The sequence below is a fragment of the Eutrema salsugineum genome, unplaced genomic scaffold (assembly GCF_000478725.1).
Source record: "Eutrema salsugineum unplaced genomic scaffold, Eutsalg1_0 scaffold_31, whole genome shotgun sequence".
Classification (NCBI taxonomy): domain Eukaryota; kingdom Viridiplantae; phylum Streptophyta; class Magnoliopsida; order Brassicales; family Brassicaceae; genus Eutrema; species Eutrema salsugineum.
In genome coordinates, this window is record NW_006256750.1 from 216,745 (window position 1) to 230,717 (window position 13,973).

Consider the following 13,973-nt stretch of genomic DNA (forward strand, 5'->3'; position numbering starts at 1 on the left):
CACTCATTAATTGACCCTGTGAGTGATCTAGATTTGTGGTTCTGTTTCTTAAGATGGAATTTAGCAATGCCAGTTTCTGATCTCATTCTTGTGAAGGTTGGTGAAGCCCTCGTTGGGTTTGTTTTAAGTTTTAAAGTTTTTGATAAACTTTGTATTTTAAGTTTTGAGAAATTGGTTTGGTTCTCAAATGTGTTATGGTGAATCTAAAAGCTTGGCTGATTGTGAAATGATATTTTAATCGCTGATGTTGTGAAACTTTATATTTTTAAGTTTTGAGAAATCTGAATTTTGGGTTTGGTTCTCAAATGTTTTATTGTGAGTCTGGAGACTGATTCTATGTTGTACGTTGCCTGTTACATCTTCCTTTTGCTCTTTGTTTGGAATACTATTGTTTGGATCATTTAAAATGATATTTTCCAGTTAATTCTGGTTTGATTCAAATGAATGTGATTGTTGCAGGTTTTGTAATCCACGCTTTAGAGTGAATCAAGGAAGATGAGTCTCTCATGGTGTTTCAGAACAAAGTGTATAAAGGTTGTGATTCTTGCAGGTTTTGGATTCTTGATTTTAATTTAGTAATCCCCATTTTGAGTTTTTAAATTGTATAAAGGTTGTGTTTTTGTAACTTTGCAGTATGGTATTGGGATCATACGCACATTTCATGTGGGAAACAGAGGAGGATGAAGTTGATGGTGTACACTGAAGAGTAATAAATATGTGTAACACAAAGAATGTAAAAATCTTAAAACAGAATAAAATGACTTCAGTAAAGCTTTTGTATTAAAGATTAGATGGCTATTTGGAAACTGAAATTAAGAAATTAGCTAGTTCTTTATCGGAATTTTGAAACTAAAGCGGATCATTCGTTGACTATATGAGAAGAACAAAAACGAGAAGTCATTATGATCATCACAATCAAAAAGAAACCAACTAAAAAAAGAGATATTAATGATGCATGATTGAAAGAGCTCAGAGCAGATGTTTCTGATATGTTACGGATTGTAAAATGCAACAAGTTCAGTTTGAAATCATATTATGACTTATTCGTGAGACTTTGTATTTTTTTTTTTTTTGAATTGAATGTAAAATTTTATTCAACCAAAAACCTGTTTTACAACTAGTGCATCTTTGTTTCGAAAGCTTTAAATAAAATGACAAAACCTTCATGGCCTTGTTTCGAACCAGAGCTAGGGAGCTTGGTCGAAACGTCTATCTCCCATAGACCGGATCAGCAAGATCCGGTTCTGCACTTGCTTGTCGATGAATTTGGTAAGAGCTGCAGATGGGAGAGGTTGATCTCCATGTCGTCGACCGTTTCTCTCTTTCCAGATGCTATGTATGGTCGCCTGGAAGACATACCTAGCCAGGAAGAGGCGGACTCGGTCGAAGATTGCAGATGAGGTGATAGCGACAATGGAATGCCAATCTGTTGAAAAGTGAGAGAGAAGGAGGCCTTTAGACAGCTCAGTCCATACTTCTGTAGTAGCTGCATGAGAAAAATAGATGGTCCCTTGATTCAGTAAGAGAATGGCAGAGGACACATGCAGTGTTAACTCCCCTGTTCCACATCACCATGTGATCTGTGGTAGAGAGGCGATCGTGACTTGCCAGCCAAGTCAGGAAGGAGTATTTAGGCGTGGAGTAAGGGAACCACACGCTTTTATACCACATGACTTCAGGGGCAGGATTCCGAATCAAACTCCAAGTGCGTTTAGTATTGAAAACCTGTTTGAAAGTGTCATCCTTCCATCTCCAGAGGGGCGTGTCCTCAGCAGCACTATTCTGACTAATCTGATGTGTGTCAAGCAGATTTTCAATATCATTGAGATAATCCACTCGATGACGCCGCCGACGACGACTAAACGCCTGAGCCACCGTAGAGTGCATTGGAATACCAAGATCAATGAAACCTCGGGTCCCAGTTATATCAATAAGCCGGCCCATTGGTGACCAAACATCATACCAGAATGATGTTTTCAACCCATTACCCACCATAACCCTGAAAAACCCTTGAGCTTTGTCTCTCATTTTCAGTACTTTCTTCCACATCCAGGATCCCATGCTCGTGGTAGAGCTAACCGACCAGAACGAACCTTGACGGATCAGGTATGTCTTGATCCAATTAACCCATAGCGACTGGTGAGAAGAGGCGATTCTCCAAACCAGCTTAAGACAACAGATCATGTTTACTTCTTTCAGTGGCCTAATACCAAGACCTCCTTCAGCTTTTGGACGAGATACATCCTGCCAGACGAGCTTGGCCTTGCGTGAATTTAATGTGGGACCTGACCACAAGAATGCCGAGCACAGCCTCTCGATATCATGAATACACTCAGAGGGAAGCCTGAATGCAGCCAGCCAAAAGTTTGTCAAACTGAGAATGACCGATTGAATTAGCTGAAGACGTCCAGCGTACGAAAGAGCACGGGTCATCCAAGAGCTGATCCTTTTCCTGATGCTTTCTAATAACGGGAGATAGTCATTCGAAGACATTCGCTTCGTCAACATAGGTAGGCCTAGGTATCTAACTGGTAGCTCCCCTACACCAATTAGAAACCTCGCCGTAATGCTCTGCCGTACAGGATCGGTGACACCCGCAAGATAGATCGTGGATTTCTCCAAACTCATTTTAAGACCCGAGATACATGTGAACTCATAAAAAACTCTGAAAATACCCTCTATTGATCGAACCTTTCCATCAGAGAAAACCATAATATCATCAGCAAAGCTTACGTGCGTGATGCCTAGATTTTTGCACTTCGGATGAAAACCAAACTCATTCGCACTAGCTGCCCGATCAAGAAGCTTTGCGAGAACATTCGTGCTGATAACAAATAAATAAGGAGAGAGAGCACATCCCTGACGCAAGCCACGTTTACTCTGGAAAAAACCAGCAAGCTCCCCATTTACTTGTACTGAGAAGGTTGCGGTTGTCACACAAAGTTGAATCCAGTAAATGAACTTCTGAGGCAAATTAATCGCTGCAAGAGTACTCATCAGAAACGACCACTGAACAGAGTCAAACGCTTTAGAGATATCAATTTTTATTGCACACCGCGAAGAGACAGAATCCTTGTGATAATCCTTCACCAACTCTGTTGCTAGGAGCAAATTCTCAATCAGAAGTCTGTCCTTGATAAATGCAGACTGATTCAAGGAGATGAGCTCAGGCAGGATTCCTTTAAGCCTGTTTGCAATAATTTTTGATATTACTTTGTATAACACGTTACAACAGGAAATGGGCCTGTAATCGCGCATCTCCTTTGCCTCTGTTTTCTTCGGAATAAGGGCTAATATCGTAGTATTGACCCCCTTTGGTAGAAACCCTTTCACAAAGAACAATTGAACTGCAATTACAAACTCTGAACCCACCACAGTCCATGCTTTCTTGAAGAATTCGGTGGTGAACCCATCAGGTCCCGGCGACTTATCACTTGGCATTGAGAACAGAACACCTTTGATTTCCTCTTCCGTGACCTCTCGCTGGAGGGCAGCAGGATGCGTTTCTGAACATTGAGGCAAAAGTGGCTTTAGCGCCTCAACAGATATACCCTCGAAATCATCCGGAGAGTGTTGGAGAAACTCTCTGAAAAAAACCTCTGCCTCTTTTTTGATATCATCATTGCTCGAAACAACAGTACCATCGCGACATTGAATCTCTATGATCGGATTTTGGCTTTCTCTGGCAGCCACTCCTTTGTGAAAAGATTTATTGTTTCCATCACCAATCTTGAGCCAATGCAACTTTGATTTTTGCTTTAGATATTTCTCCTCCAAACTTGAGACAAACTCCCATCTACGGTAAGCTTCATTCTCATCTTCCATAGCTTGCACACTAGGATTTATCAAATTAGCTTCCTGTTTGGCACACAGCACCTCGTAGGCTTCTTTTGATCGCTTGACTAAGTTCCCCAATCTGTCCTTGGCCAGAGAGCGGATAACAGGTTTTAGACCCTTGAGTTTCTTAGCAAAACGGAACAATGACGAAGTAGAGAGAAATATTGGCTCTGTCTCACTCCAGTAACTGCCTACCATCGGAAGAAAAGCATCAAGATCTGCAGTCACATTCACAAATTTAAAAGGCTTACGATTAGTAGTGGCTTCAGATCCCAGGTGGATGCGACACCTTGCATGATCTGAACAACACCCAGCTTCGAAGACATTATATGCAAGAGGGAAAAATTGCAACCAATGCTCATTCATCAGCACTCGATCTAATTTCTTTAGCACTAAATCCTGCTCACGCTTATTACACCATGTAAATACTGAACCATGGGACGGTAAGTCTGTTAAAGAACAGTCCCGCACAAGCTCCTGGAAGTCTCTCATTCCCACAGTAATGTGTGGGGAATTTTCGAAACCTGAGTGCTCATCACCATCGAGGATCTCATTAAAATCCCCTAATATTATCCATGGCTTGTTCCGAAAGATTGGGGAATTGTGATGATCCCGTAGATCACCCCATAGGGCTCTACGCTCCACCATAAAGTTTGAGGCGTACACAAATTAACGTGCGAAAAAATTCTTCATCTCTATCTGCCAGTTTGATAGAGCACGTAATAAGCTGATCACTTTTGAAAAAAGGAGTTAACCGGACGTCCTTCCTCCATACCAGCCAAATTGATATTCATAATTGGTCATAAGAGACCAATCACCAAATATCAAAGCCGCAAGTTTCTGAGATTTTGTTTCACTGACCCTTGTCTCCAACAAAGCACCAAACTGAAAAGACATATTCCGAACCCAATCCTTAATAATTGAATGTTTATTAGTTTTGTTCAGACCCTGAATATTCCACACAAAGAAATTCGACATAAATTATTGTTTGTTACGCGCACTCCTTCTTCCCTAGGCACTCGGGAGCTGTTCCTTTGTGGCTTGAGCATTAGGTTCTGAGATAGACTTGGTAGAATTCTTTTTTGCTTTAGGCACAGGTGGACGTTTGTCGTCGCGACCTTTCACCAGGCTAACTTGATTTGAACCTTCATCTTTTCCATCATTTATCTTGCTCGATAACCCTTCTGAGATCTCTGCGATCTCACCCTCCACAACCTCTGCAACTTCTGCATCAGAGGGCTGATCGGAAGTATCCCCAAGATTATCCAAAATGTTGAATCTCGAAGGAGAGACCTCAATTGAATCGTCGCTTACTTTTTTCCCATTCTGCCTTCCAACTTTCGCTGGTGATACTGCGCACCATGAGGTGCCTTCGTCAACATCTGTTACCACTGTTTCCGCCACTTCTTCCTGATTTGTATCAGGTTTTCTGCCTCCTGATACACCAACAGACTCTGAACAAGTAACTGGATTTGCTACTTCACTAGTGCCATTAATACCTCCCTGCGCGACTTCAGGTTCAACCCTCTTAGGCTCTGTATTACATATTGTAACCTTCGCCATCTGTAGTTTTGAGACATCCTGCAGATCCTCTGCACCTCGCCTAAGCAGTCTCACTTGTCCTCCCTTAGCTAGGCAAGCTTCGAGAGCATGACCCCACTTTGAACACTTTGAGCATCGCGGTGGAAGCCATGGATAGTGAAATTCGACCAATGAGTCCACTCCTTTCTCTGATGTAAATCGGTATGAGTCCGGCAACTCCTTTGACAGATCAGCTTCAACAAGAATCATGGCTTCCTCAAAACTTTTGCAGAGCTCAGTATCGGGATGGAGCTTCTTAGGGACCCCCACAGCATTTGACAAGAAACTCAAACTTTTCCAGTGAAACATCTTATGTGGAACGTTTTTAAGCACGACCCACATCGGCACAGATTGAAGCTCCGGTTGCGCCTCTTCAGTCACCGGAGACCACTTCGACACAATCATTGGGACATCGGCTATGTTCCACATAACCCCTATGAAGAACCCGATCCCTTGCAGAACTATTCCGAATTCAAAACTTTATCGTGGTTGCGTTCACCGCAAAGGCATCAATCTTTGATGACTTGTCCCCCAAGGACCAGATCTTATTCACAATGACGTGCACTTTTGCGATGTGCGGTGTAGTAGCTAGAAACTTTCCGACGATGAGGTCCTCCCACAGAGGAGATGACCCTTTGATAATATCATCAGGTATCACCACTGTTGGAGTTCCATCAACTTCCGTAACCCTGAGTTCATGATGGTAGAGAAGCGACTTGTTTTGAACGATGTCAGAGTATAGTTGCTTAGGTTGGGAGTTCTGAGCATCTCCCTGATTTTGCTGAGATTGGTCGATGTTTTCCTGATCGATTTGAGTAGAGACCGGTGGTGGATCCTCGCCGGAGGCCATGGTGCGCGGCTGAAGAAACAGAAACCCTAATCGCCAATATGATCGCCCTTGCCACGTCAGCAGCTTCAAATATTACTTCTTTTGAATAGGGACTTATTGTATGAGTGAAGCGTGAGACTTTGTATTTGCAACAAAGTTTAGTAAGTTCCCCAAAGATACAACCATCACTTCAAAAAAACATTTTTCTTCATTTGCCATTATCTACCACAAAATGCTATTATTTCTCTTCCATCTTCTACTCTCCGTAAATAACCGGTATTTAAACCATTCTCTGTAGTAAAACATACAAATAAATCATATTAGCAAACAAATTACAAACCACATTATTACAAACACATAAAAAAAAAAATTTATAGAGAAGATTCCGTGTGCAGACTTCATCTGTAGATTGCTGGAGAAGTCTACTTTTACAAGCTAACTAGCTTATAAATCAAAAATTTCGATTCCACAATAAATATCAACTTAAATCAAATGAAAATCATTGAGTAGTTCAACCACTTGCTGATACGCATATCCAAACCTAAAAATTTTAGAAAAACATTATAAATATTTTTGAAAAGCGTTTTTAAAATAAATACAAAAAGTAGACTTCCCAATTAGACTTCAATAGCATATTGCTGGAGAAGTCTACTTTGATAAGCTAACTAGCTTAAAAATAAAAAAAAACATGATTCCGCAATAAATATCGAATGAAATAAAATGAAATTCACTGGGTAGTTTAATCCCTTGCTAACAAGCATTTTTTTAAATAAAAAATACTTTATAATTGTGCCTAAAATGCGTTTTTTTAAAAAAATGCAAAAAGTAGACTTCTACAACAGACTTCAAACGTAGACTGGACGATGAAGTCTACCTTTTTCTATGGAAGTCTGCGAAAAAAGTCTACTTAAAAACAGGTTAATTTTGCATTTGACCAAACTGTTGACTTTTCCTTCAGTAGACTTCAAAAGTAGACTTCCGACCAAAAAAGTTACTTTAGCATTTGACTGGGACATTAACTAACAAAGTAGACTTCTATCGTAGACTTCCAGTAAGAGTAGACTTCTCTGACAGTCTACTCTTGAAGTCTACTTATTCAATAGAAGTCTACAGAAAAATTTAGGTTATTTTTGCAATTGACTGTCTTTCGTAGACTTCACAAGAAAGTCTATTCAAAAAAAGATTCATTCTAAGTTTGACCGGAAAACAGAAGTAGACTTCAGGAAGAAGTCTACAGGTAGTAGACTTCTTCCTGAAGTCTACTGTAGTTTTCCGGAGTTTTCTGTATTTTTTTTTTTTAAAACTTTAGTCAAACACTAAAATGACCTATACGTTTTTGGTCAAACTACAAAAGTAACTTAAAGTAGACTTCTTGTGTAGACGTAAACAGTAGACTTTAGAAAGAACTCTACATTAAAAGTCAAAATACGGTCAACTACAAAAATAACTTCTTTTCTTTCGTAGACTTCTTAAGCCTTCAAATGAAGTCTACTAGGCTTTTTTTGTTTTCAAAGGATATCGAGTAGACTTCTCGTGAGGTTTAATGAAGTCTACTTTTAAAAAGTCAATTGCAAAAATAACCTTATGTTGACTAGTAGACTTCAATATACTTCATGAGAAGTCTACTTTCGCGATATGAAAACTGAAATGTGGAGAAATTGAAGAGCGACGATTACCTTTTACAAAATTGAGCTCGTTTACAGTTCTTTTAAACACCCAGAATTCAGGATTTCACCGAAAATAAACAACCCAGATGTCAAGTAACCAGAAATCATCGAAAATGCGTGACTTTTGGCATTGTAACTTAGCCCAGATGTTTTGGAGAAGAAATTATGAAAGAATAAGGAAGGTTATGAGTGAATGAGCTCAAATATTTACTTATGCTTTAAAATTGGTTAAAAAGCATTTATTCCATTTTTATGGTTGTTCATGGTGGTTGAAGAAATTAAAGAAGATGTCATTCTCGTAATTAAAAGGTCTTTAGAAGGTCCAAAGAGACTTTAGCCAAATTAACGAAAAATCGAAATAATAGATGTATAATGGTATTTTCGTTAATAGTTTTAATGGGAAAGATAAAATTGTGATAAAATGGCAAATGTTGGAGAGAGAAAAAAAGAGGTTAGTTTGGTGTTTGACTTTAAAATTCAGGTTAAATCTGAAACTCTCCCTAAAAACTATGATTATCTTTACAACCAAATACAAGGTTGAATTTATAATTTCTAAGCTGTAAGTGAAAATTAATAATTTTTAAATGTATAAGTGAAAATTTATTAGTTTGCTAATTTATTGTGAGAAATATGTTTTGATGTTTATATTACTAGGTGGTCTTCCGCGCCAAGCACAAACATGATGTTTTTTAAATTTAATAAAAAAAACACTCTTAATTTATGATACAAACTAACATAATATTCAATTATATAATTATTCTACTTAAATATAGGATTATAAAATGATTATTATATAATATTAAAACTGAATCATTCATAAATATTTAATAATTTTATAAATCAGTAACAATCCAAAAAATCCAAACAAAACCAAATAAAAATATTTTATAAAATAACAAAAACATCAATCATAACATATATAAGAATACAACAACATCACTGTCATGCATTTCTAATTTAAAAAATTTTAGCACAGGAAGACAAAAAAAATTTTAGCACAGGATTATAAAATGATTATTATATAATATTAAAACTGAATCATTCATAAATATTTAATAATTTTATAAATCAGTAACAATCCAAAAAATCCAAACAAAACCAAATAAAAATATTTTATAAAATAACGAAAACATCAATCATAACATATATAAGAATACAACAACATCACTGTCATACCAACAAAACATTTTGGTTTTGTCTCAAATTTCTAATCATGAAATTTTGATTAGAAAGAAAAATATATACCACAACTGAATTTAAATGAATGTTATTATTAAATCAGAAGAAAGCCTACATTTTCTGTTAACTATACTAATTAATATGTATTTTTTTGAAAATTTGAAAAATGATCTAATTTAAAATGCCGAAAATGAATTAATATTTAAAGTATCTTATATGATTTTGTATTGGTCTGCTTAGAGGTGGATTTAGTTTGAACATTGATTTATACATTTTCTCTAATCTTGTATAGCTATTTGGACGGTATTGTATAGCTATTTTTTTTATAGTTTTGAAAAAATGTATTATGAAACTCTGTCTCTATATATTATGTGATCAAGATTGTGTTTTATGATCTGAGTTAAAAATTAGATTAATCTCATTTTGGTAAAAAAACTCAATTAGGTTTAAATGAATTTTAAAAAGAAATAAACCAACTTGCTATTTGCTATTTTCGTTTTGCCAATTTGCTGCCACCAAAACATTTGATTTTTTGCCCCCAAAAGTTTTTGGTTTGGCGGAAGATTATTGGGTTTACCACCTAAACACGCACCAAAATTTTGGTTTGGCGGAAGATTTTTGGGTTTACCACCAAAACATTTTGGTTTACCTTTATATCTAACACTTAACTAAAACAAAAAAAAATCGACAACACATAACACACTCTCTTTTCTCCTCGAGTACCCATTCTCTTCCTCCTAAAAGAGAGAAAAATCTCTACTTTCAAATCTCTTCCACGTCGAGCTGGGATGACTTCGTCCGGCAGAAACTCTGACCGTCGTCGTCCACGACCCTCTGAGTCCACTCCGCCGGGTAAGTCTGCTCCTCCTCAGAAGTTTTCTTCAATTTGATTTTCTGAAATTTGTGCAGAAACGCTTAGGGTTTGGACTTTTTTTTTGTAAAACTTATGTTCGATTTATCTTGTACATGCTCAATTTTGTGAAATTTCGGTTTGAATTTGTGTTTGGGTATTGTCTAGGGTTTACAATTGGGGATTTTTAACTGGGTTTAGATTTTCTCTTCAATTGGTGGTATTTTTGACATATACGATGAGATGAGATGTTCTTTGCACTTTGTGGTTTTGATTTTCTCTAGTTTGCACTTTGGTTTACTTTTTCTCTTTGTGTTTGTAATTTTGTATGATGAAAAGGTTTTGTGTTTCTAAATCTGTATGAAAATAAGTCGGTGGTTAATTGGTTTTATTAAGGGCATACGAAAATGAAAGTTCTCTTGCTTAATATTGGTTTAACAATTTGCCGTGTCTTTATGCTGAACCTTCCTCACTTACTTTCTTTTAGATTGTTAATCTTGATATGGAATGACTTCTGTATTTTGTATATTTCCAGTAGTTCAACAAAGAATGCCTCCAAGGACTTCAGCTTCAGATCCTGTAATGCCACCAGGAGCTATTGGATCAACAAGTGCTGCATCTTCAGTTGCAAACAACTACACCCGTATGACCCTTGATGCATTATTGAACTCTCCCTCTAGAGAATTCCAGCCACACCTCCATCCAAGGAAACTCAATGGTGCTTTATGGTAATAAGTTTGCAATCATGAACAATACTTCTTTGTTCTTATATTTGTATATTCTTCTCTGAGATTACTATTTCTAATCTCAGGTTCGGTATAGACCCATCTGTCTACAAATTCATCAAAACAACTTGGCAAGCCTACTACATGGGACCATGGAGTAGCTGGAAATTTGTTCCTGAGGAGCGGACAGATAAGTGGTGGCAAACTTTTGTGGTAAGGATTTGTTTCTCTAAGTTAACTATTTATCTTACTTAACAGACTAACTATTGTTTATTAACTTGTTAATGCTAATCTCTTTTTTCTCTTTATAGCAAAACTACTACTGGGAAAGTAGGTTTCACGACTTAGTCTACAAGAAATGGAAAGTGCATACACAGCAAACAATCTGTCAAAAAATCAGCAAGAGGAAGAGGCAAAATCAGAAACCTAAGTTTATAAACGATGTTGATTGGACCACTCTGAAGGAGCAATGGGCAACAGAACCAGCACTTAAGAGGAGCAAGTCTGCTGCTGGATCCCGTATATCTGACCCTACCGGCAAAGGGATGCACAAGCATTGTGCAGGTCCAGCTCATTTTGGAAAGATTGAGTATGATATGGTAATTGTTTTACTTTTTTTCTATTTTAGTCTTTAATCTGTCATATCTTTTCTTATCCTTCATTTTTCCTTTGTTTTTGCAGATGATTGAGTCTGGTTCTGCTGAACCACCACCTTACACAGCGTTTGTGCGGAAGACACACACACGCAAAGATGGAACTTTTATTGATGCCCGAGCTGAGTCCATTGTGCTTGAAGTAGAGGAAGCTGTTACACAGATGACAACTGATGATGGATCTCCCAATGCCTCAACAGCTGCTACTTCACGCATTAAGTTCAACCAAGAATATCTCAAGGTACTTGGAAAATCTCACTTATTCTTTCATTATTGTATTACAGCTCAACCAAGAATATGAATTTTTTTGCTGTTTGTTGATTAATTATGTATCTCCTTATTGTTGATTTGAAGGAATGAGTTTGTGTGCATATTGGATTTGATTTTAGATATTCAATGCTTGACTTCAAATAGTCCTTAATGGAAACGTTGCATTAGCAAAAGAAAATAAAAACTAGGACTTAAGCGGTTTTTACTTTTCTTCGTCTTAAATGAAGCTCATTTGGTTTTTTCTTTTGACACAGCGAGGTCTAACTACTAGAGGGCGTATTTATGGAATTGGTAGTGTACAAGACAGGGATATCACTCCATCTGAACCTGTCCCTGCTTCTCTTAAACGCAACCTTGACACAGAGATACGCATATCTGGTTTGGAGACTCATCATGAAGCTGTCAACAACAATGTTCAAGAGCTCTGATAACTAAGGTTTTTAGGCCTTAAGAAGGGTTATCAATCCCCTTGTCAAAGTAGTATAAGGGGTGTCAATCCATATGTGTGGTAGTTAGGCACTAGTTTATGTGATAAGTTGTTAAGTCAAGTGGTCAAAGACAGGTTTTTGATAACAAATAACAAATGAAATCATAAACAAGAAACAAACAAGCAATGATAAGGAAGTAATTAAAGCAAGCTCAATAAGATGATGGTGATTAAGCAAATGATAAAAGCTAAACCTCTAGATGTGATCATTGATTAGGGTGCTTTAGATATTGATTCATGATGCTAAGAATATAATGCAACACTTGCTACTCTTTAGTCTAGGCTTCTTAATCAGATTAATTCATTCCCATGACAATAATCCCTTTGCTAATCACTTAATCAAGTCTAACAACTATTAGATATAATCAAGCAAATCAACAAGCATAATGCATCAAGCCTAATAAGTGACCAAACAATCTCTCAACCAAGAAGACTGAATCTTATACAGAAAGACATAACAAGCAATCACATGATCTCAAACATTTCAACTTAGAACTCTAATCTAGACTAATCCTCTCAGGAAGGCATTAATCTCTACACTAATCCACTTTCAAACCAAATTCTCATTTGTGAAATATGAACTAATGAGCATTAAGAAACAGTTCTAATAGGTCATTTATGCTTCAAACAAACATTCCCATGGCATTTAAAACATAAACCCTTAAGTTAGCTCTTTCAGGCATTTCATCAAACACTTTTGGTGCATGAAATGCCTATGAACCCAGATTTCACTTTCCCAAGGAAATCAGGCATTAGGAGCAGCTAACTAAGGAAATGAAATGAGAATCTAAACCCTAAACATCACAAATCAAACATCTAAGCACCCTAATCTACACACCTAGAAGTTTAAAAGATGACTACTCACTAATCATGAAGAACACATCTAATATTTTGCAAGAGATGATGTTAATCATGATTAGAAGCAGAAATGAGATGATGAGATGATAAGAAACAGACTTGGAATGATCAAATCCCTTCAGATATCTCTTAATCAAAAACGTTTTACACTAAAAAGGAAAGAAAACTAGAGAGAAAACTAAGTAGAAGATAACCTCCCTAGGGTTTTTCTCCAAAAAGCTATATATACTAAGTGCTAATGAACCGGGTCAGCCCGGAACAAACCGGGTTCTGACCCGGCTTTAGTGGGTAAAGTGGAATTACTGCGGGTTGGTCCAGTGTCTCCCAGGTAGCACGCCCAAGTCGCAGTAAATGAAGAACTTGTCTTGTGAGACTTAAATCGCTTTGTCTTAGCCGCACGCCCAAGTAGGAGTGTTTTGCGAGTCTTGCTGCGGCTTAATCTTCTTCTTCTTCAACTCGCAGGACCAAGGAGGTTTCTGGGGAATGTACATGTGCGACTTGGTCATCCCTAGTCCCAGGTCGCAGGCTCAAGTCGGAGTAAATTGCGAATGATCATGCGGCTTTATTGTGGACTTAGCTCTTTGGTCTCCCAGGTAGCATGCCCAAGTCGCAGTATTGTGGACTTAGCAATTTTCTTGCTCGGGAGCCTCAGACCTCATCCATTGATAGCTTACCCGCACTTCTCAACTCGCAGCATCAATTTCCAGGCATTCGTCTTCAGGCTTGCGAGTTAACCAAGTCGCAAGACCATCTCGCAGCATTCAGAGCAGCATGGACCACTTCGTATTCCGGAGAGTGTAACTTCTAAGATAATTGTCCGAATTGAGTGATTTTGGTTGCAGATGACAGAGGGCTCATTTATCCCCAACTTTGGTGAAGGAAGCCTCGGTGCTTGGGAAGTGGAAGGCTTCCTGAAGGGCACATCTTTGCAGTGCATTTACACGACCAGAGAGAGGCGTCTAGACATGTGTCGTTTCCGGAGACCGTATATTCCTGCTCATAGCTCCGAATCGAATGATCTTGGACGTTCTGGAAAG

General features: G+C 37.8%; 1 protein-coding gene and 1 pseudogene across 2 annotated transcripts; one reads left to right on the forward strand and one right to left on the reverse strand.

Moving 5' to 3' along the window:
- Nucleotides 1-1,187: 1,187 nt before the first annotated feature.
- Nucleotides 1,188-6,268, reverse strand: LOC112085047 (annotated as a pseudogene).
- A 3,511-nt stretch (nucleotides 6,269-9,779) lies between these two features.
- Nucleotides 9,780-12,225, forward strand: LOC112085048. 2 transcript variants are annotated; one of them, XM_024154011.1, is made up of 6 exons: nucleotides 9,780-9,945; nucleotides 10,479-10,671; nucleotides 10,755-10,881; nucleotides 10,980-11,267; nucleotides 11,350-11,562; nucleotides 11,846-12,225. In XM_024154011.1, exons 1-6 carry the CDS (start codon nucleotides 9,882-9,884, stop codon nucleotides 12,017-12,019), a joined length of 1,059 nt encoding a protein of 352 aa, XP_024009779.1. In that variant the 5' UTR covers nucleotides 9,780-9,881; the 3' UTR covers nucleotides 12,020-12,225. The 2 variants fall into 2 exon arrangements, with proteins under 2 accessions (XP_024009779.1, XP_024009780.1); XM_024154012.1 differs by having other exon boundaries at nucleotides 9,793-9,945; nucleotides 10,482-10,671.
- Nucleotides 12,226-13,973: the final 1,748 nt, after the last annotated feature.